The 22,563-nt window shown below is 43.5% G+C and overlaps 1 protein-coding gene across 4 annotated transcripts in view; it reads right to left on the bottom strand.

Annotated features, from left to right (window-relative positions):
* Positions 1-22,563, bottom strand: part of arap3 (ArfGAP with RhoGAP domain, ankyrin repeat and PH domain 3) — a 54,722-nt gene that overhangs the window by 10,352 nt on the left and 21,807 nt on the right. For 3 of the 4 annotated variants that reach the window (XM_079838693.1, XM_079838692.1, XM_079838694.1), the window contains 18 exons: positions 22,420-22,502; positions 22,264-22,325; positions 20,684-20,902; positions 20,359-20,428; positions 12,803-12,923; positions 11,445-11,629; positions 11,090-11,196; positions 9,782-9,981; positions 9,349-9,434; positions 9,049-9,231; positions 6,715-6,856; positions 6,140-6,244; positions 4,738-4,894; positions 4,522-4,624; positions 4,231-4,426; positions 4,045-4,108; positions 446-609; positions 128-340 (listed from right to left, as the gene is read on the bottom strand). In XM_079838693.1, coding sequence (XP_079694819.1) covers positions 128-340; positions 446-609; positions 4,045-4,108; positions 4,231-4,426; positions 4,522-4,624; positions 4,738-4,894; positions 6,140-6,244; positions 6,715-6,856; positions 9,049-9,231; positions 9,349-9,434; positions 9,782-9,981; positions 11,090-11,196; positions 11,445-11,629; positions 12,803-12,923; positions 20,359-20,428; positions 20,684-20,902; positions 22,264-22,325; positions 22,420-22,502 — 2,460 coding nt within the window. The remainder of the gene's footprint in view (positions 1-127; positions 341-445; positions 610-4,044; positions 4,109-4,230; positions 4,427-4,521; positions 4,625-4,737; positions 4,895-6,139; positions 6,245-6,714; positions 6,857-9,048; positions 9,232-9,348; positions 9,435-9,781; positions 9,982-11,089; positions 11,197-11,444; positions 11,630-12,802; positions 12,924-20,358; positions 20,429-20,683; positions 20,903-22,263; positions 22,326-22,419; positions 22,503-22,563) is intronic. The other variant, XM_079838695.1, reaches the window with a different exon arrangement.

Below are 22,563 nucleotides of genomic sequence, written 5' to 3'. Positions count from 1 at the left end.
TCAAAATTATCGTTTGCAATGGTAAGCATGCCACAGATCCCCGTCAACAACATTATGCTGAAAATAACCCATAATATTTAACACATTTTCTTTGTTTGAATGTATATATGAAGTTTACTGTACTAACTGGCAGCTTCCCTCCAGAAGGGGTGAAGATCAGCCATGAATATGGGATCATCAATCTCCCGAAAGAACCTTTTCAGTACATCCGTCACATCCTCTATGAAGTTGTCTCCAATGCGTAGTTTCACATTACGGGCATCCCTACGAAATTCGTCCATCAAAAGCTTGATTCTGGACTTTGCACCATTTTTCCTGTATATACCCTCATGGCCCAGACCTGTGTAAGATAGTTTTGAATCAGTTGGATTCTGACGTTAATGTTATAGCACAGGGAATATAACAAAGCACACGAATCAGAAATGACATCGGTTAATCTTCTCACCATATTGGGTTATGAATGCAATGCAACTGTCTACAATGATGGGGATGTCGTTTCTGCTGAGTTGCTGGTCTTTAAGGTTGTTCCCTTTCCCTCCCGCAGACTTCTGGATGTCTGCATACCACAGGGAGAAATCAGTCCTGCCCATGCCCTGCAGATGCAGAGTCCTGCAGGCACAGTCATTTTTTTAGTGGGACTTTTTCTTCTTTGTAATAACTTGCAATTATTTGCAATTAGAGTAGGACGCATTAAAGTGCCCCTATTATGCTATTTTTAAGGTTCCTAATTTTGTTTGGGAAGCCTCCTACTACAATAGGTTTACATGCATACAAGGTCAAAAAACACTTCTTCAGTCTCTCTAAACCCCTTTGCTTTGATTGGTCAGATGGCCCAGTCTGTTGTGATTGGCCTACCACTTATGCCGAGTTCACACTGCACGATTTTCAAAGTCGTCGGATCACAGTTCTTTTCACACTGCATGACTATCTGGGGTAGCATTCAGTCGCTGCTGTGAGCACATTGCAAGATATATATCGGGGACAGGGGGTTTCACACTGCATACCTTTACAATAGGAAGAATCGCCAAAAAGGCTGTCTCGTCCGCAAACTATGTTTCACAACCAAACACACGCGAGATGTGACAAGGAAACAACGCGATATCACGTGTGCGTCAGACCGGAGTTCTCATACGAGAATGGAATTGTTATTAAAAATGATAGCCCGCAAGAAGCTTGCGATCCAAATTGTTTGGCCGCTGATTTGCAGCGAAAAGCAGAAAAATAAAAAAAATTGAAAGGAAATGGCTGGGGAGACGCCGGGAACAAGAATGATGTTCTGCAAAGAGAGTTGGAGGGTAAATAAATTATTTTGCAATGTTCTGCTGTTGCGGCTGGTCAAGCTAATGTTTGTGCTTTGTTTCTGTTTTATATAATTGTAAATATATCTATTCAAATACTGATATTTTGGTCTATAACTCCCCGAACTTCCCGCTGCCTTGTATCTTGCTCTCTCATTGGCTGTATTTCATCGCTAGGGCTGGGCGATAAAACGATAACGATATGTATCGCGATAGACACGTAATCGATATATTAAAAAAATGCATTCGATAAAACGTTCGATCATTTGTTTTTTCTTCATCGGAAGAAACATGAGGTTGCGAAGCAAGTTTGGTTGCATTATCAAAGCCACTCTCTGGTAACCAAGCAACGTAGGGAGTGACAGGCTAACAGCCAATCATGTAACTGTATCAGGTTTGGTTGCGCCATATCGTTGTCTCGTGTTGGATTAATTCTTCAGTAAACAGAACCGGCCTGGAGTGATACGTGGAAAATGAGTGCCGCAGCGAGCGAGGAAATTGATGATAAAACAGGAAAACAAGGCAGCTTGCCAGTATGGCAGTTTTTGGATTGTATAACTCTGACCGTAGTCAGACTGTGTCATCTGCAAATTTTGTCATCCCCACCAAGACTGGTAATACCACAAACTTGTTTTACCAGCCTTGTTTATACTTTCGTCTGGCTCCGCAGCACGAGCCTCCGCTGACAGTGCGCGCGCCTCGTTCATTTGGGGACGTGTTTATATTCTTGCTTTGGCTGAATCCAAAATCGCCCCCTAAACAGTTCACTTGAGTGAGTGAATGAAAACAAGTGAGCGAATTCGGACAGCCGCTGTGTGTACATCAGCTATACACTTGTTATTGCGGTGCATTGTGGGATTGAATGAGTGCACTCAATAACGTCCACTGTCGTTTTGGACACCACTACAAATGTCTGTCCCCTCAAATAGAGCCCTATTTAAAGGGTTAGTTCACCCAAAAATGAAAATTCTGTCATTAATTACTTACCCTCATGTCGTTCGACACCCGTCAGACCTCCGTTCATCTTCGGAACAGAAATTAAGATATTTTAGTTGAAATCTGATGGCTCTGAAAGGCCTCCATTGGCTCAATGGCACGTTACACTCTCAAGACCCTTAAAAGGTACTAAAGACGTCGTTACAAAGTCCATCTCACTACAGTGGTTCTAAAATAACTTTATGAATCGGCGACAATAGTTTTTGTGCGCAAAAAAACCCTAAATAACGACTTACATAGTGATGACGATTTCAAAACACGGCCTCATGAAGCTTCGAAGCGTTATGAATCACTGAGTCGATTCAGCGGTTTGAATCGGCAAATTTCAGCAGTTTGGCGGTTTGACACGCGATCCGAATCATCATTCGGCTCAGTGATTTATAACGCTTCGAAGCTTCGTTATTTAGGGTTTTTTTGCGCACAAAAACTATTGTCGCCGATTCATAAAGTTATTTTAGAACCACTGTAGTGAGATGGACTTTGTAACGACGTCTTTAGTACCTTTTAAGGGTCTTGAGAGTGTAACGTGCCATTGAGCCAATGGAGGCCTTTCAGAGCCATCAGATTTCAACTAAAATATCTTAATTTCTGTTCCGAAGACGAACGGAGGTCTGACGGGTGTCGAACGACATGAGGGTAAGTAATTAATGACAGAATATTCATTTTTGGGTGAACTAACCCTTTAAGGGTATAGGGGGCGATTTCGGATTCAGCCTTTGAAACTACATGGAGAGGTACTCCGCATCAGTGCCTTATGACAAAGCATCAAACGGTAACAGTTACAAAGAAATAACGGAGGCACTGCACCTTAACGTTGAGAGATAATTGTTTAGTGTTCATTGTGATTTTAGACTTGTGTTTATATTTTAATTATTTGAGTGTTTTCCATGGTTGTGTTGACATTTCTGCCTTTATAACTGAGGGGATTATAATCAGAGGAAGGTTACGTTTAAAATAAAAATGTTTAAATGTAAAATATTTTTCTCCTGGTCCTTATTTTAAATAGGTCATAAAAAATATCAATAATTATCGATATCGACCGATATGAAACACTTATATCATATTGTGATACAGTTTTCAGCCATATCGCCCAGCCCTAGTCATCGCCGTTGTAATTTTCAGTTAGAACACATTTCACACAGCAGATCGCAGAATCGCAGACAGGTACAGATATTTAGAATGCCAAAAATTTAGATTCTCTCAGATCGCGTCCTTGATAATTCACACTGCGTGATTGTCACTCGCGTGAACGCGCCGATTTCTGGAATTTGTCGGCGAGTCAAAATCGGGGCTAAAACCGTGAAGTGTGAACTCGGCATTACAGTGCATGTCGGAAACAAAACACCCATTACCATATCTAAATTTCAGCTGCGGAGGTTTCCTCAGCACTTTATACACAGTGATACGAACAGTAACGATGGCGTCAGTTTTACCGCATCAATTCAGTCCTCATCCATTTGCTTTCACAACACAGAAAACAGCATCTTCTCGACATGTTGACAACGCAAACTCTTCCAGGCCTCAGCTACAACTACAGTGTTTGAGTGCGGGTCAAAATAGCAGGCAGCCAATGAAAACCATAGCCTGGCATTATACAAATGTATTAAAAACCTACATACGTTCACAAACAGCTATATTACACACTACATGAATGGTAATATCTATAAAAAAGCGTAATAATAGGGGCATTTTAAGAAAGTAAATGAGTTTAATTTGGCTTAATATGCATTTATAGAAGACAAAGACCCACCTTCCTTTCTCAACAAGAACCAGAATGTCCTTCTTCTCATGGTTCTCTGTTTCTGATGCAATGCCTTGAACCCAAGACAAAGACGGATAAGTACATAGCTACTTTATTAATCCCTGAGGATACATTTTGCATTATTTTCTCTGAAATATCGTATCAGTGTCACAGTGATTCAGCGAACAGACTCACTGAGCTCCTGTAGGTGTTTGAGGTTTATAATATCCTCTGCGGCTCCATCATTTCCAGGGCATAAGAACAGGTTGGACTTCTGCAGAACAAAGAAGCCTTCTTTCCACTGCGGGTCTAGCATGGCCTTGTAGCGCAGTACGCCCACTCGCTCGAACTCTCGCGCCAGCAGGCAGTGACAGCTGAGAGGTGTGGTGGCCTGCCAGAGATCAAAACCGAGGTGAGATCTAACGCACTGATGTGACACGATATTTCTTGTGCACATAAAACACAGCGTGAATGAGTAAGATTTACCTTCCCTATTGCTCTCGCCCAACTGTGCAACGCATCTGAAGTCTCCAAGCCAAACTGGATCAGTTTATCAGATGTTAAGTAAAGTTCAAAAGTGTATCTGAATCTGAATGGAACAACAAGAATCAGATTGTTATAAATGTTATGATGTAAGATACAATGACCATTTCTACATTGGAAAATGTCCCGAAGGATGTTCTGTTATGCAGTGATACCCACTTGTCAATAAAGCCGCTGTTGTTGCTGGAATCAGGCCTGTTAACTCCTAAACAGATGATGTCTTTCACATTGATCTTCATACTGGGCTCATGACATCTGTCCGACTCATAGAAGAGAATAGACTTCTCCACCGTACACCAGTACTTTTGAAAATCTGCTGAAAAAAATCAAATCAAAAAGGTATTTGAAAACAACCAAATCAAACAAACAAAAATTCAACAACAGAATATAATATTCTGAATGCACACGAGTAGTAATTAAATATGCACAGAAAAAAAGTTTTTTTTTCTGTATTTTTCATATTAGATGTCAGTATAAGACCACTGTTGTTTTGAATCAGTGATCAGGTGGTTATCAGGCAGCTACTCACACTACCGTTTAAATGTATCATTTTAAAATCTCTTATGAACACCCAAGGCTCAAAAATACACTGAAAACAGTAATATTGTGAAATAATGAAATAATAAATATATAAATAATGAATATATTTTAAAATGTACACTGCTGTTCAAAAGTTTTTGATTGGTAAGATTTGTAATGTTTTTTGAAGAAGCCTCTTATGCTCACCAAGGCTGCATTTATTTTATAAAAAAAACAGTAATATTGTGAAATATTATTAAAATGTGAAATAACTGTTTTCTGAATATATTGTATAACTGAATACATTTTAAAATGTAATTTATTCCTGTGATCAAAGTTGAATTTTCTGAATCATTACTCCAGTCTTTAGTGTCACATGATCGTTCAGAAATCATTGTAATATGATGATTTGACACTCAAGAAACATTTATGATTATTATCAATGTTGAAAATCGTTGTGTTATTTTTAAAACAAATGTTTTATTCTTTGATGAATAGAAAGTTCAAAAGAACAGTATTTATCTGAAATATAATAATTCATAATAATAATAATAATTAAGGCAGTGTAATTAATTCCTGTGATGACAACGTTGAATTTTCAGCATCATTACTCCAGTCTTAAGTGTCACATGATCCTTTAGAAATCAGTCTAATATGCTGAAGAAAAATATTATTCATGTTGTGCTACTTAATAATTTTGTGGAATTTTTCTTATGGATTATTTGATGAAAAAAAGAACAGCATTTATTTGAAGTAGAAACATTTTGTAATATTGTACATTATTTTGATGTCACTATTGATCAATTTAATCCATCTTTGCTGATTAAAAGTTTTAATTTCTTTAAAAAAAAGAATCTTACCACAAACTTTTTAATGTATCATGCCTTTTGTAATCATTTTAATTACTTTGTGCATTTCAACAATACCCAGTGAATTTAATATTTGCACATTTTCATGTGTATGAAACAGTACTGAATAGATTTTTTTTCCTGAAGTGGTACATTCGGCTCCTAAATCACTACCAAGGCTTGTTTTCGCCTACCGTCTCTGGTTCTGCGGGATAATGTCCCTTTGTTCAAAGAGCCTGTCTTGTAGAGGTAGCCGGAGTACAGGATGGGCTGCATGATCTCATCATAAACACAAGAATCTGAATCCAGAAAATGACAGTATGATACTTCACACTTCTTGTATTTCACTTAAAGAGGAAATATTGCATTTTCCATACATTAAAGGTGAAGTATGTAATTTTATTTATGTCAGATTTTTTCTCCTATAGTAAATATAAGTCTTTTCACAACTTTCCCCAGTGGCGCTTTAGCTTATGGCTCAACCAATGCCTTGTGTTTGGGGCAGGATAACTTGTAATAAACTGTTTAGCAGGAAATTGATTAGAGTGTCCAAACAAAAAAATATCATAATCAAAAAATTCTAGGGCCAAAATTAAAAGGCTTTCCACAGTACAGAGGAACAAAACAAAACTTAAATGAAAGCATTGGCACCACGTTCACAAGAATAACTGTTTTATTTTTTACAGTTCCGTTTGGTAACAAATAAATGATAAACTTCACCTTTAAGAAATATGGCTGTAGTGAAGTACTGGAAAGGACTCTATCATACCTGCAGACTGAGTGTATGAGTAATGTGGGGACAGGCGCTTAACGTTTCCATTAGCGTCAGCGAGTCGAACGGCCTCAGCTTCTGCAAAAATCTGAGTGACTGTTTTCAGCAGGTTCTGCTCGGTCACGGCAGTGCACAGCGCCTGCAGGGGGACCACATACGCACACAAACACTTAAACAAATGCACTGCTAATAGCACATTCAGCCAAAGGACATTCAAAACTTCTTCCAAAAATCCATCTATTCATTGCAGTCCTTTTAGCTTTCTTAATTATTTACAATTCACAGCACATCCATGGCTTATTCCGGGGGTGTATAGGTAGCCTGAATACACAAATGATAGCCTTGGTAAAGTCCTGAGAAAGAATAATACACACTAATCTTGGCTTGACCGCTGGCATAATACTTAGATGGCTCTGGCTATATTAAGACAGGATGTCCTCACTGCCCCAGAGGGGACTGATCTAAAAGTTTTCTTTTGAAGCAAAGCTATTACACAGACAAATGGCCACTGCTATAGTACATAGCTGCTCTAACTAAAGGAAGTGTTGTGTGCATTTCAAAACTAAGGGTCTGTTGCAAAAGAGGAAAGGGAAATGCATTTATTGTGCAAAGGTGTTAAGGTTATGTGGCACTGAAAACATCAGACCAGAAAATTCCGTCACTGTTATCTGTGCAAAAGACCTATGTACATCTGCACAAGGTTTACACAAAGGCTTCAGTCACTGCTAACTCTTTGCGAGAATAAATAGGTTCCACATTTTTTGAACAATGAATTCCCTTGACTTTTCCATGGCCTTTCCTATCATTCATGATTACTATGCATTATTGAGAAAAATGTATATTTACTATAGAAATATCCATGACTTTAAGACGATAATTTCACACAATAATAATAATAATAATAATCCAAAAGTAATAATAATTATTATTATCACCAAGTGCAATGAAAAGCGTCAGATGCAGTGGTGTAAAGTCCGCCATCACTGGACTCTAGAGCAGTGGAGACATGTTCTTTGAAGGGACGAATCACACTTCTCTGTCTGGCAATCCAATGGACGAGTCTGGATTTGGCGTTGCCAGGGGAACGGTACTTGCCTGACTGCATTGTGCCAAGTGTAAAGTTTGGTGGAGGGGGATTATGAATAACGAACTTTCGTGATTGTGAATAACTAGTGTTCCGTGAGTATAACTCTACCAGTGTGATGTGAATGTCGCGTTGTTCAGTAGGCTATATTGGAATGGAGGCAAATTATAGAATTTGTAGAAAAATAATTAATTAAATGCAAAACAGGAAAAAAACGCAATTCACAATTGAACCGTGAAATGCTGTACCGAATGGTTCAATATTATATTGAGAATTGAGGCATCCCTAATATATTATATATATATATATATATATATATATATATATATATATATATATATATATATATATATATATATATATATATATACACACACACACACATACATTTTGTGTATATCGTTTTTACAAAAATTTACAAATCAATTATAATTTTTTTTTTTTTTTGCGTGCTCACACGTTACAGTTTCCGGTTTATGTATAGGCTACTATAACCTATTTCCTTTGTGTGTCACTGCCATTTTACTATTAAGTAAACAAGACTATGGCTCATCAATAAAGAATTTTGTGAATTAACAAGGATGTATAATACAGCGCTTTATATTATTTTATGTCTATGGCTCTGCTCATAATAAGCGCTGTTAGATGCATTTCTCTGCCACCTGTAAGTATGCATTAAATCCGACAAGGTGGTTTAATAAAGAGTGTTTTGGTCTTACAAAATACAATATTTTTTTTACATTTTACTCTACCAATATTTTTTAACTGGCTGTTAAAGTTTTATATGGGACAATATAAATACTGCCCTAACGAAATCCAAATAGAGATCACTTTTTACTGTACCAATGTGTTTTCTTTATGAACCATTAAGCTTAGCATATAGGACAATGCACCCTGAGCTAGCTATTGTACCATCAGCCCATCCTGCGGCGTGGTTTGCCAAATTTTGAGCACATTTTTTTACTGTATCAGTCTTATTTATGGATCCTTGAACTTGGCAAATAGGACAATTCACATTTCACGGCGCAGTTTCTCGGCCGTCACAGAGGATGTGTTAAAGAAGACTTCTATATGTAAACAATCTCCGTTATGATTGTTTAACTTTTTTAAATGTGAAATGAGCTATAACTAACCTATCAAGTTGTTAAATAGATATTGATATGTCAATACCTCAAGAGGAATAAGGAGGAAATATCTTTTTTTTCCCATAATCTGTCCCCTGTAAGTGCAAAGGGTTTATCCTTTACCTTAAGAAGTTCCTCTTGGCTGCTGAAACTGGGATGAGGGTGGCGATATCGGCCTTCTTTGTATTTGTGGGTGATAAACTCTCTCCGTTGTTCTGGGGAGGCATCACAGTCCAGCTCCTCAGTCACAGAAAGTCTGGCTGCCCAGAATTCATTTGCTCTATCATTGCCAAGCATTATGAAGAGCTAGAACATATAAAGATAAGGGTCATCTCTGCCTTATTTGTAAAATACAGTGTAGTAAAATCACAGAGAGTCCTGATAACTGGAATATAAGGATCTTTTCACAGAAAAAAAACGTACCTGAACAATCTCATTGCTCCACACGCTGGTGTCCAGTTTCAGACTTTGCACTTTCGACACCATTGTGCCAAGACTTCGATGCTGGCCTGCAGGCAGACAGAACAAAAGAGGCACCACATCACTCTCCGTGCACCATTCATTCTGTTTGTCCCATTAAGACATCCTGATATGGTGCCTCTTAGCCACATTTATCTGCAGTTTACCTCATATGAACTCTCAAATGAGCTTAGAAACTCTTAGTACCATCTGTATCAACCAAGATTCTGCACTGCCATTAGCCGGCACTATTTGGAAAATGCTAAATATATCTCACACCGACTCTTTTAATGAATTTCTAGTCTAATTCAGCAGAATTTACTGGGCTTTATAAATTTAAATTATAAAAGCCAACATGCTGATAATACACCACCATATCAGTCACACACACACACACCTGCGCAATTCTTGCAGATGACCACACAGAGATTAATGGATGCCCAGTCTGGATTGATGGCTTTGCAGTCTGCGCAGATCTTGTTGGACCTGTTGGACCAGATCTTCTCTGCCACCTCATAATCAGATAGTGTTTCTGCTATAGATTCCTGGACGGCCTCCATCCAGTCCTTCTTCTCTCGTTCCGACTCTGCCGTAAAGCTGCAAGTGTGCACAAAACCCTCTTAATGCTCTGCCTTCAAGGATCCTATTAATTGTCTCTAGTCTGGCACGGTTACTTTGTGGGAGCAGACCTCTGAATGACTTCACTGCTTTCTTTAAGTCTGCAGTAAAATGTAACCGATCAAATTGACTATTTCTATAACGAGTGTGTGTTTGTGTGCGTTTGTTTTTCTATCCTAGTTGGGAATTCAACCTGAATACACACAGACTCATGGGGACTCGTGTCATGAGGAAACAAGCTTATAAATCATACAAAATGAGTTTTTTTGAAAATGTAAAAATTCAGAACGTTTTGTGTGATGGGTAGGGTTAGGAGTAGGGTCAGTGTAAGGGGATAGAATATACAATTTGTACAGTATAAACACCATTACGTCTATGGAGAGTCCCCACAAAGACAGTGAACCAGACATGTGTGTGTGCTTGTGTGTATGTGTGTATGTGTGTGTATTACAAAATATACACTACTGTTCAAAAGTTTCTATTTATCAAAGAATTTGTATCGCTGTTTTCACTAAAATATTGAGTAGCGGAGTAGCGGTTTTCAACGGATCATGTGACGCTGAAGATTGGAGTAATGATGCTGAAAATTCAGCTTTGCATCACAGGAATAAATCATATTTTAGAATATATTAAAATAGAAAACAGTTATTTTATATTGCAATAATTATTTCACATTATTACTGATTAACTGTATTTTGGATCAATTGCAGCCTTGGTGACCAGAAGAGGATTTCTTCAAAAACATTTTTTTTTAATCTTTTGAACGGTAGTGTATAAAGATGAAAACTAAATGTTAGAATACAAACAAAAATATATTAAATATTTTTCTGTATTACATGATAATCTTTAGTCTTCCTTTTTTCTTAAATATTTGTCTGAAAAAATATTTAAATGTCCTCAAAAATTATACATTTAGAGAATCAAAACATGAGAATATGACTTTTTTTAAGAGAATATAGATTACGTTTATTTTGCGACCCCCATTGGCCAAATTACTGATTAAACAATGTTTTTGCAGTGTTGAAAATTACTTAAGAGGGTAAACACATACAAGCTACTTAACAGAAGCATAGCGTGACCTGTTTACCTGAAGGTTTTATACGGTGTAATGAGATCAAAGCTCTTGCCCTTCCCATCACGAATTGTAGCACCTCTGGCCTCAACTACAGTAATTCCAATCCCATTTTTAAAGCACTGTAAAACAGATATCACAAGGGGTCAGCCTTAATGTAAGGATTAGCAATCACACCTCCATGATGCAAACAATTTAAGACTATGTTTGAATGCATTGTACATATGCTATAGGTAGGAAGTTCAGAATTCTTTTCAAACACTCAAACTGCGTCCCATTGAGAGAAGAAAGAGGTAAACCAAATCACTGGTCCTAAATCTAGAGTAGTATGGCCATAACACTATTAACTATAACGTGATTTACTAATCACCTGCTCGCTCTTGTACAACCAGATCTGCTCCATTATAATTGCGCCGTAGATCTTTGACTTGGTTCCTTTGAGCTCCAAGAAGCCGCTCTTTTGGCAGTGACTGCCAGGGCCAAAACGTGGACGGCCAAAAACCAGCTGTTCTTTGACCCGCTCCTGCAACATGCAGCACCATTTGCTCCTCTGGACTACAATAAGACATAAAGAAGGATCATTAGGTTTCTTTTGCCCTAGTTAAATTTCCAATAAGCAGTAAAACACTTTTCTAAAGATCCATTCCAATTCTATATCATCAGCCACTTTATATGCGTCTTGAACTACTATAGCCGCGTTTCCACTGCAGGAACTTTTCCCAGGAACTAGGAATTTTGGGGTGGTACTCTGTGTGTTTCGACCACAGGGACCAGATCTAAATGAAGTTCCAGGTAAAAATGTCCCCCTCAGAAAGTCCCTTATCGCAAGGTAGTACTTTTTCAAATTTCAGGAACTTTTGGGGGTGGGACTTGGGCACTGAACATGCTGATTTGTTGAGTCCACTCAGCATTTTGATTGGTTGACTCCACAAAGCATTTTATTTCAACCACCCTTTTTAAAAGTCTATTGCGATGCGTGCAGTAATAGATGTTTGCTATTCAAATCAACAATGGAGTTTTAAAAATATGACGATGGACCAACAACGAGGTTCAGGCTTTATTAAGCTTAAATGCGTAGGACAAAATCCAGTGGGAACTGAAAAGTCATGTGCAGTCCTATGACACCAGACTTTTGCCTAATCTTCCCGGTAATTTAGGCCGCGATGGGAAATGCAGACAGCAACAGGTCTGCAGGAAAAAAAAGTTCCTGGGACAAATTGTTCCGAGTAATTTTCGGTGGAAACGCGGCTTATGTAATAACATTTACATTAATAATTTGATACAATGCACTTACTGTGTGCATACATGTTTTTAGTTATATTTTTAAAAATGCCTGCATGTAATTTCAGCTGTAGTCAATCACTGTTGAGCTTTCCCTTAGTCCTTAACCTACCCATACCACCAAACATGTCCCAACCTTACCCGTTTCCCACCTCAATAGCAGTTTTTGCAATACAATATGAACACAACAAGTACATTGTATGTACATAATAGTTAAGGACACCAAATATATAGTGTGACCAAAATTGTAAAAAATTACAAGAATTGCTGTTTTTTGCAAACAAGCATTTTTGTAGCTCAAGCAATAGAGCAACGGCAAGGTCATGGGTTCGATTCCCAGGAAATGCATTAACTGAATACCTTGAATGCAGTCGCTAAGGGCGTCTGCCAAATGCATAAATGTAAATGTAGAAAAAGGAAGTGGTCTGCTAAAAATGCTGTGCTTACCATCATTATCAGCTCGGAACACAAACGTCCTGTGATTTGTCACAACCTCAAATTTATTGTCTTTGGCTACACGGGCCATCTGTATGGCAGCTAAGGGAATCACACCTTTGGGATAAGCATCCTGGGAGAAAGAGACCATTTGTGTTAAGAATAACAGTCAGTGTACCAACATATGTGACGTCTGCAGAAAAACACAATGGAATGTAGGAATTGTTTATATTGTGAAGGTCTTCAGGCAGCGTGAAGTGCTTAAAGGGGTCATATATCATGATGAATCAGATGATTGTACTGTACTGTAAATGTGGGAACACAAAACATTCTACCCAGCCCAAAAATTATTTATTGAATCTAACTTGCAAACCTTAAATGATTAAACAGTGTAACTTTTACCAGACCAGCTGAGCTGAAAGGTTTAACACGCACATGAATTTGTTTGTCAATCACCACCGTCAATTGTTCTGGCAATTTGTTTTTCATTCAGCTCAATGAATATAGGTTTCGCTCTTAGTGTAAATAGACCATTCGTCCTTTCCTGTTCTGCGTTTGGTGTGAAAGGGCCTTTAAATGTCAACAACATCCATTCAGTGTTGTTCAGCTGTGTAACACACTATTCAATGCTCAGAAGGGCGGTTAAAAACGATACTCGGTTACTTAACGTAACCTCGGTTCTCTCTAGAAGAGGGAACGAGTATTGCGTAAGTTCCTTACGCTACGGGAAAGTATTCTTTCTTCGAGATTTCTGAAAAACCCAAAATTATCCTTAATTTTGTAACATTGTCAACGCAGTGCGGCAGCCTGGCAGACCATAGCAGGCTATTCCAGCGTGCTATTGGCTGCTCTGCTGGCAACTGCAGCAGCCTATCGGTGAGCCCGCGTGACGTGGCGACCAATGAGGGCGCTTCGCGCCCACCTGGCTTCATTTGCCTACAGGTGGGGCGTGGCCACGTGTATATAAGCAGGGCTCACGGGCTGCATATTCGGTTTTCTTAGTTCTGAAGCGTAAAAGCCAGCGGGGCGCACGGCAAGGAACGCAATACTCGTTCCCTCTTCTAGAGAGAACCGAGGTTACGTTAAGTAACCGAGTATCGTTCTCTTACGAGAGGTTCTCTCGTATTGCGTAAGTTCCTTACGCTACGGGAACATATTGTCAACGCCGTGCGCGCCTCGCATACAGCATATGTATCCCAGGGAACCGGGGACCATAACACTGCTCGGGCAGGGTGGCCGGTAAAGAAAAAACGGGCCACCACATATACAGACACTTCATTCGAACTGACGGGTGGTTTACGACGGGTGGTTACAACACCCTGTCCCATGAATGAGGGAACGGCACCTGCCGGTCTCCTTCAAATTCACCACACCTTGTCTCATGAATGAGGGAGCGGCAACGCCGGTCGCCTTCAAATTCACAATATCTTGTTATATGAGTGAGGTAACGGCACCGCCGGTCACCTTCAAACTCACAACAGCTCGTCTCGTAAATGAGGGAACGGCACCGCCGGTCTCCTTCAAATTCACATGAGCCTAGTACCGAACTTACTACCAGTATGTGAGCTATGTCTGCGCAGAATCACTGGGCAGAACCAACTGCCCTATTGAACTGATAACACTTTCGCCTGTAAGGCAGGAACTTCCAGATTGTAAAATCTCACGAACGTAGACGGGGAGGCCCAGCCTGCCGCCATACAGATATCGTGGATGGAAATCCCTCTGGCCCAAGCCCACGAAGAGGCCATGCCTCTGGTGGAGTGTGCTCTGACACCTAGCGGGCACTGCAGGTGTTTGGAAGCGTATGCAGTTGCAATCGCGTCCACTATCCACCTGGACAGGGTCTGTTTCGAGGAGGCGAGACCTTTAGTGCGCCCACCAAACGAAACAAATAGCTGCTCAGAACGCCTGAAGGCGGCGGAGCGTGTGACATAAACCCTCAATGCCCTGACAGGGCAGAGGAAATTGCCACCGTCCCCCTCATCGGATGCTGGCAGAGCCGAGAGGGAGATAATCTGCGCCCTGAAGGGAGTGCCGATCGCTTTGGGGACATAACCATGCCTCGGTCTGAGAATGACCTTAGAGTCATTAGGACCGAACTCCATACACGTCGGGCTCACTGAGAGCGCGTGTAGATCCCCCACGCGTTTCACTGAAGCCAGAGCTATCAGAAACGTGGTTTTCAGCGAAAGGAACCTTGGTTCCACAGTCTCGAGCGGTTCAAAGGGATGAGCCTTCAGGGCCTCTAGGACCAAGGCCAGATCCCATATAGGAACCGACGGGGGCCGCGGGGGATTCATCCGTCTGGCTCCTCTGAGGAAACGGACGATGAGCTCGTTCCTTCCTAGCGTGCTACCTAGCGTCGTCTGAGCGAACGCTGCTATAGCCGCCACATACACTTTGAGCGTGGAAGGGGACCTGCCCAATTCCAAAAGCTCTTGGAGGAAGGAGAGCACCCGCTGGACCCCACATTGCTGTGGGTCCAATCCCTTGGAAACACACCACTCAGTGAACACCGACCACTTAGAACTATATAACCGCCTCGTCGAGGGGGCTCTAGAGTGTGAAATCGTGTTCATAACCCCTTCGGGCAGGTCAACGGGTATCCGTTGGTCACCCATACATGCAGAGACCATCGCTCTGGATGGGGATGCCAAACTGAGCCTCCTGCTTGAGAGAGAAGGTCTGCTCTCAGCGGAACTGGCCAGGGGGGTGAGTGCGACAGCTTCACCAGCTCTGGGTACCAAATCTGGTTCTCCCAGCGCGGTGCTATAAGGAGCACCGGACGGCGCGTTTCCCTGATTTTCGCTATGACCTGGGGCAATAGGGAGATCGGCGGGAAAGCATACAGCGGGAGGCTGGGCCAAGTTTGGGACAGCGCATCCTCGCTTTTGGACAGAAACGTCGGGCAGCGGGCGTTCTCTTTTGTTGCAAAGAGGTCGAGCTCCGCTCTGCCGAACAGGCGCCATACCAGCTGGACTGTCTGGGGGTGCAGGGACCATTCTCCTGGGAGAATGAGGCCCCTGGACAGCTTGTCCGGGCCCACATTGAGGTGGCCCGGCACGTGCGCAGCTCTCAACGAGCGCAGCGAGCTGTGTGCCCACACGAGCAGGCGTTCTGTCAGATTGCCCAGACCTCTGGACCTGACACCGCCCTGCCGGTTCACGTAGGACACCACTGTGGTGTTGTCCGACCGGACTAACACATGGTGTCCTCGTATAAGCGGGAGAAACTGCTTGAGCGCGTTCTCTACCGCTATCATCTCCAAACAGTTTATGTGTAGGAGTTTTTCCTCGCTCGACCAAAGGCCCGAGGCTGATCTGCCCTCGAAAACGGCGCCCCAACCCGTGGTGGAGGCGTCCGTCGAGATGACCTTGCGGTGTGAGATGGCTCCCATCGTCACTCCCCTCTGGTACCAGTCGGCTACTAACCAGGGCTCTAGGGCTGACACGCAGCCCTGAGTCACTCTGATCCTGAAGCCACCGGACGCCCAGGCCCTGTGAGGCACTCGGGCGTTTAACCAGCATTGCAGCGGGCGCATGCGCATTAAGCCCAGCTGGAGCACAGCTGCAGCTGAGGCCATACGTCCCAGCATCCTCTGAAACAGCTTGAGAGGTGCGATTTTGCCTGGCCGAAAGTACGCAGCCATGCGCCGAACTTGGCGCGCGCGATGGGGTGACAGGCGGGCTGACATTGCCACAGTGTCCAGATTCAAACCCAGAAATGAGGTTGATTGCGTGGGCACTAATGAGCTCTTGGTCCAATTGACCGTGAGCCCTAGGCTGTCCAGATGGCTGAGCAGCATTGCCCTGTGGGCGAGGAGCTCGGCCTCCGACTGCGCCAGGATGAGCCAATCGTCCAGATAGTTCAATACTCGCATCCCTCGATTTCTCAGAGGAGCGAGGGCCGCGTCCATGCACTTCGTAAATGTACGGGGTGCTAGTGACAGGCCGAACGGAAGGACGGTGTATTGATAAGCCTGGCCGTCGAAGGCGAATCGTAAGAATGGCCTGTGACGCGGCGTTATCTTGATTTGAAAATATGCATCTTTCAAATCTAGGGAGATTAGCCAGTCTCTCGGGCGAATATGCGCGAGGATCTGCTTGGTCGTGAGCATCTTGAACGATCTTTTCATAAGAGCTTTGTTCAGACGCCTCAGATCCAGAATCGGTCTGAGCGACCCATCCCTTTTTGGCACGAGAAAATACCGGCTGTAAAAGCCTGACTCGCTCATAGAGTGGGGAACCGGTTCTATAGCCCCTTTGCACAGCAGCGTGGCTATTTCTGCTCGAAGTAGATGTGCTACTTCCTCGCTCACTCTCGTCTCTGTACGCGCACAGAAGCGCGGAGGGCGGCGAGCGAACTGCAGAGTGTAGCCGTGCTTCACTGTTTTCAGCACCCATTCTGATACACCTGGAATGGCTTCCCACGCTCTCGCGTGCGCCACACGGGATAGAACGGCCTCCGGGCTCGAAACGCCGCGCTTCGCGGGTTTGACGGCCCGTATAGGAGGGGCGGGCGCAGTGCGCGCGCTCTCTGTGCTGTGGGCCAGCCGATCGCTCGCGATGGCTGGCCGCCCTACACACTGCATCTCTGCCGCTTCGAGCGGGGAGTGGCTTGTGTGCGGCCCTACACTCATCGCTCCGGCCACCCTGGGCGGAAAATAAATGGTGTGTGGCGTGGCGCGTGGCGCCTGAGGCATAATGTTCGCGAAAATGTGTGAGCGCGTTTGAGCGGGCACAACTCTTACGCGTGGAACATGACCGGTTAAGAGTGGCTGTGTGACAGCGCGTGTGGTGGTTAGTCGTGGACGCAAACAAGCGGACACGTGACCTAACTCTAGCACTCGAGCGGCCGGTGGCCGCTTTATGTGAGTGGGGGACACAGGGTTTATAGTGCTTGTGTGCAGGGGTGAACACAGAAAAGTGGGCACATTTACTGCATTTGAAACACATACGGCGCGAGCCGTGCGACCAGAAATAATGCAACTTTTGTGATTTCTCTGGTTCGCCGTAAAAACGGCGGTTATTGACAGGCGAGAAGGCATTTTTGCCGGCTCGTTGGCTGCGTGAAATCCATCTGCAGCAGCCACAGTGGTGGGGGCTGACAGGAAAAAGAGTTTTGACGGTGGTCCGGCCGCGGCGGGACTTAACCGTCGTTTCTCGCCTCTTGCTAGGAGGACTTTGGAGGCTCGGGCTTCAGCGTGATCCTAGGCCGGGGGCCCCGAGGTGGAGGCGGCTTACCACGGCTGGAAGAGCGCGATCTGGGGCGGCCGCTCGGTCTTCTCTGAGACGAAGGGGGCCGCGCTGGGCGCTGCGCGGAGCTCGTTGCTGGGTGGTCACGAGGACGGCGAGCAGCGGAGCTATTGCTAGCGCCGGGGCGTCGAGGCAGGAAAAGGTTCATGGCCTGCGTCGTTTTCTGCACTTCGGAGAAACGGTCGACGATCCCCTTGACCGCTGGTCCGAAAAGCCCAGACGGAGAGAGCGGGGCGTTTAGGAAGGCCGCGCGCTCTGTTTCTCGCATGTCCGCGAGCGTGAGCCAGAGGTGGCGCTCAGCTACCGTGAGGGAGGCCATAGAGCGTCCGAGGGCCTGTGCTGCGGTCTTGGTGGCGCGAAGGGAGAGATCCGTCGCGCTTCGCAAATCCGTGATTAACTCAGCGTCACAGCATTTCTCGTCCATGTCGCGGAGGAGATTAGCTTGGAGGATTTGCAGCACGGCCATAGAGTGCAGAGCGGACGCAGCTTGACCGGAGGCAGCGAAAGCGCGGCCGATCAGCGATGACGTCACTCTGCAGGCCTTAGACGGGAGGGCAGCCTTTGAGCGCCAACCAGAAGGCGGGCAAAGGTGCGCTGCGACCGCCTCTTCCACCGGAGGGATAGCGTTGTAGCCTTTCTCGGCCGCGCCGTCAACTTGTGAGAGCGTCGAAGAAGCCTGAGACGAGACCCTCGCGGAGAATGGCGCATTCCAGGACTTTGCGAGCTCCTCGTGAAGCTCCGGCAAAAAGGGTGCAGTCCTGGAGGTGGGCGCACGGCGGCGACTGTTTAGGAAGCATCCGTCAAGTCGGTTCGGCGCTGCCACCTTGGGCGGGGCCCATTCGAGGCCTAGCTGCTCGACAGCCCGGGTGAGAAGGCGCAAGAGTTCGGCGTCCTCACCCGCTCGAGAGCGTCCGGAGCCCCGGACTGAAGAGGACGCGGAAGACCAGTCCTCGCTGTCGGAAGCCATGATGGAGCAGCTGTCGGCGCGTTCCGCGGCCGCATCCGCCTCATCCCCGGAGGCGGCAACAGAAATGGCGGCCTGGGGTGGGGGCGGGGAAGGCGAGAGTGAAGCGGGCGGGAAAGGTTCCGGCGAGCTTCTCTCTGCGAGCTCCGGAGTCCGCTGCGAGCGGCGCTTCTCCTTGCGCGGCGTGGCAGGGACTGGAGGGATATCATCTTCGAACAGGACGAGTCGAGCCCGCAGGGTCGACATCGTCAGTTCTTCGCACTCTTGGCATCCGCCAGCGTGGAGTGCGGCGGCGGCGTGATCACGGCCCAGGCAGAGAGCGCAGATCACATGGCGGTCCCCGGAGCTGAGCTGCGCGTGACACGAGCCGCAGGTGGAACGAGACATTTGTATCAACGCTCGGCTCTTTTTGTGAAAAGTGTGACGCAGCGGCGACAACACTTTGAGCGTAAAAGGATATGGGGCTGCCGGATAGCAGAGCAGGCACGGAAGGCTGAAGGTGGCGCGATGCTGCCGGCTTCCTCAGGCGCTGTCCTCTGCTTGCTTGTCTGCGCGGTCACGGCGGCGGGTTCCAGATCCAGCGATGCGAAGGGCTTCGCTGAAGAAAAGAAAATCGAATATGCAGCCCGTGAGCCCTGCTTATATACACGTGGCCACGCCCCACCTGTAGGCAAATGAAGCCAGGTGGGCGCGAAGCGCCCTCATTGGTCGCCACGTCACGCGGGCTCACCGATAGGCTGCTGCAGTTGCCAGCAGAGCAGCCAATAGCACGCTGGAATAGCCTGCTATGGTCTGCCAGGCTGCCGCACTGCGTTGACAATGTTACAAAATTAAGGATAATTTTGGGTTTTTCAGAAATCTCGAAGAAAGAATACTTTCCCGTAGCGTAAGGAACTTACGCAATACGAGAGAACCTCTCGTAAGAGAACTATATTTGACAGTAAACCTGCAGAAAAGTGCCCACACACATGCAAAGACTGTGTTTACATCAAAGCAATTCAGAGAGAGGGTGGAAAAACACTAGCGTTCAAAGTTTGGGGTCAGATTTTTAAAAAGAAATTAATAGTTTTATTCACTGAGAAAGCATTAAATTGATCAAAAGGGACAGTAAAGACATTTATAATGGTACAAAAGAGTTCTATTTTAAATAAATGTTTTTTTCAGTATTTTTGACCAAATAAATGCAGCCTTGGTGAGCATATAAGACTTTTAAACGGTAGAGTATATTATGATTGTTCGGGTGTAAAAACCTTGATATTAATAGCGGTTCTGAATGATGAATGTATGATATGATCCCTTTAATAATACAAGGTCATCATGACATTGAGTCTGTTCATTTGCAATCATACCTTTTCACTACCATAGTACATCAAGTTCTTCCCGTCAAACTTCACATATCGTTTCTGGAACACATAGTTTCTATAACAGAGGTACAAATATGATGTCAGAGGAAAACGACTACATTGCAAAGATTACATTTCTGAAATTGTTTAAGGAGGAAGTGAATCTAGACACTGGAAGATGTCAAGCAGAGGACAGGAGACAGCAGGACACACAACACGTGAAGTAATGACAAACCGGCCGGAGAGGACAGACAGGGAGCAGAAACAGCCATTGAGGAGCGTGCAGGAGACGCAGAGATGAGAGGAGAGTAGCAGCCCCGATGGGGCGTACCCTTGAGGAGAGAGCTTGTCCAGCCAGCCGCTGAGGATAGGTGCTACCCGCTCGGACAGCGAGGTGAAGCTGGCGTAGGGAGAGATGATGTTGTCCTCATCTGCTTCATTGGTGCCGAGGTTATGAGGGAGGGAGAACGAGTGGGAGGCCGGTGTGGGTTCACCCACAGTGCAGTAGCCTGGAGAATCAAGACGCTTGAGCCACGAGTGACTGTTCTGCCTGTGGGAGGTGGAGGAGGTGGTTTAAAATATGTACTGTAGAGTAATATTACTATGCAAAAAGGCGTGACTGGCGCGACAATGACGTCGGACATAGCGTAATCGCTTTGAACTGCGAGAGGCGCTACACTGAAGGCGGTGCGCCAGAAGGTAGATATTTTACTTTAAAACGTGTTAAATATGGATATTTTTCTTAAAAAAACCCATCGATTCACTTCAGAAGGCCTTTATTCCTTCTGAATATTCCTTCTTTATTCCTTCCAGAAGGCCTCAGCATCTTGTATATACAGTCTGGTCATGTCTAAATAATGGTTAGGCCTTTCATTTATAACTGGATTCAATTCATATAAGATTTTGTTATTTATGCCACTTTTTGGAAATATACAAAGTCAGTATGGGTTTAACATCAGATGTTGATAATTGACATTCTGTCATTCACAGCTGAAGGGCTTCCTCAGCATTTTATTCCCAACCAGTCCCATATGGCCCAGTATCCAAAAAAAACTATATTAAAACCATGCTTCTTTAAGTAGTCCACTTTTCCTACTGTACTGACAGTTGTAGGATGGTCAGTCTTCAGGTACTCAATTGCTTGTAGACAAGATTTAGAGTCTGTACATATTAAGAAATGACCTTGTTGTTCCTTTTCTATTTGTTCTACAGCTAAAAACAATGCACAGGCCTCAGCTGTAAAAATTGTCCAGGTATACATATACCAAAATACAACTCTGTCCAGGTATACATATACCAAAAAGTTTTTGCCCAATCACTACTTCTGAAGAAACAAGATTGTCTTATGTTTTTTTATTACATTTTAAAACATTTATTTTATCCCACTGACTTACTGATTGTTTTCTTGAAAAAAATTCTATAAATAACTTTTTTTTTCCTCAATAAATTACTTATATATATACACTATATATATATATATATACATATATATATATATATATATATAAAATTATAAAAATAAAAAAATAAAAAAAATATATATATATATATATATATATATATATTTTTTTTTTTATAATTATATATATATATATATATATATATATATAGTGTATATATATATATAAGTAATTTATTTATTAGTAATATATATATTAAAATTCTGAAAGAAAGGTGTGTGAGAAAAACACTAACACCTTTTAAACTATAAATCATCGCTTCTGACCAAATGTCAGTACATTAATGTTTATCACATTTATCCCAGATCACATTATCACTTTATCCCAGATTGCTTTGTTTTCAGCGTCACTAAGTGATTACCAGCTGGATATAACACTGGGCATACCAAACATTCTGCTGGCTTTTGCGGAAACAGTCAATTTAAGCTCTTGTGGAAAAAATTGGACTTACCCATGGTCTCTTGTTTTATCTTCTTTATTTGCATTCTTTTCCTCAAATTTGGTCCTCTCGACCTAAACATATTTAACCATAAATAAATGACACCTATCTGAGTACATAAAATGAAAATGCACTCAAAATTAAGTTTGCTCACTTCAAGTTTCTCACCTCTGAATGCTGATATTGTCGCTTGCTGTGGAAAACAGTTTCACAGTATGGGTTGATCATTTCATCTTCGTCCTCAGCAGATGCTGTGCCAGTTGAAACAGAACAGAAAACAGAAAATAGTAGAAAAAGATAAACACATTCATA

Source organism: Gobio gobio (assembly GCF_949357685.1).
Source record: "Gobio gobio genome assembly, chromosome: 16".
NCBI classification, from domain to species: Eukaryota; Metazoa; Chordata; class Actinopteri; order Cypriniformes; family Gobionidae; genus Gobio; species Gobio gobio.
The sequence above is the reverse complement of the archived record's forward strand: the minus strand, read 5'-3'. Positions and strand labels throughout refer to the sequence as shown.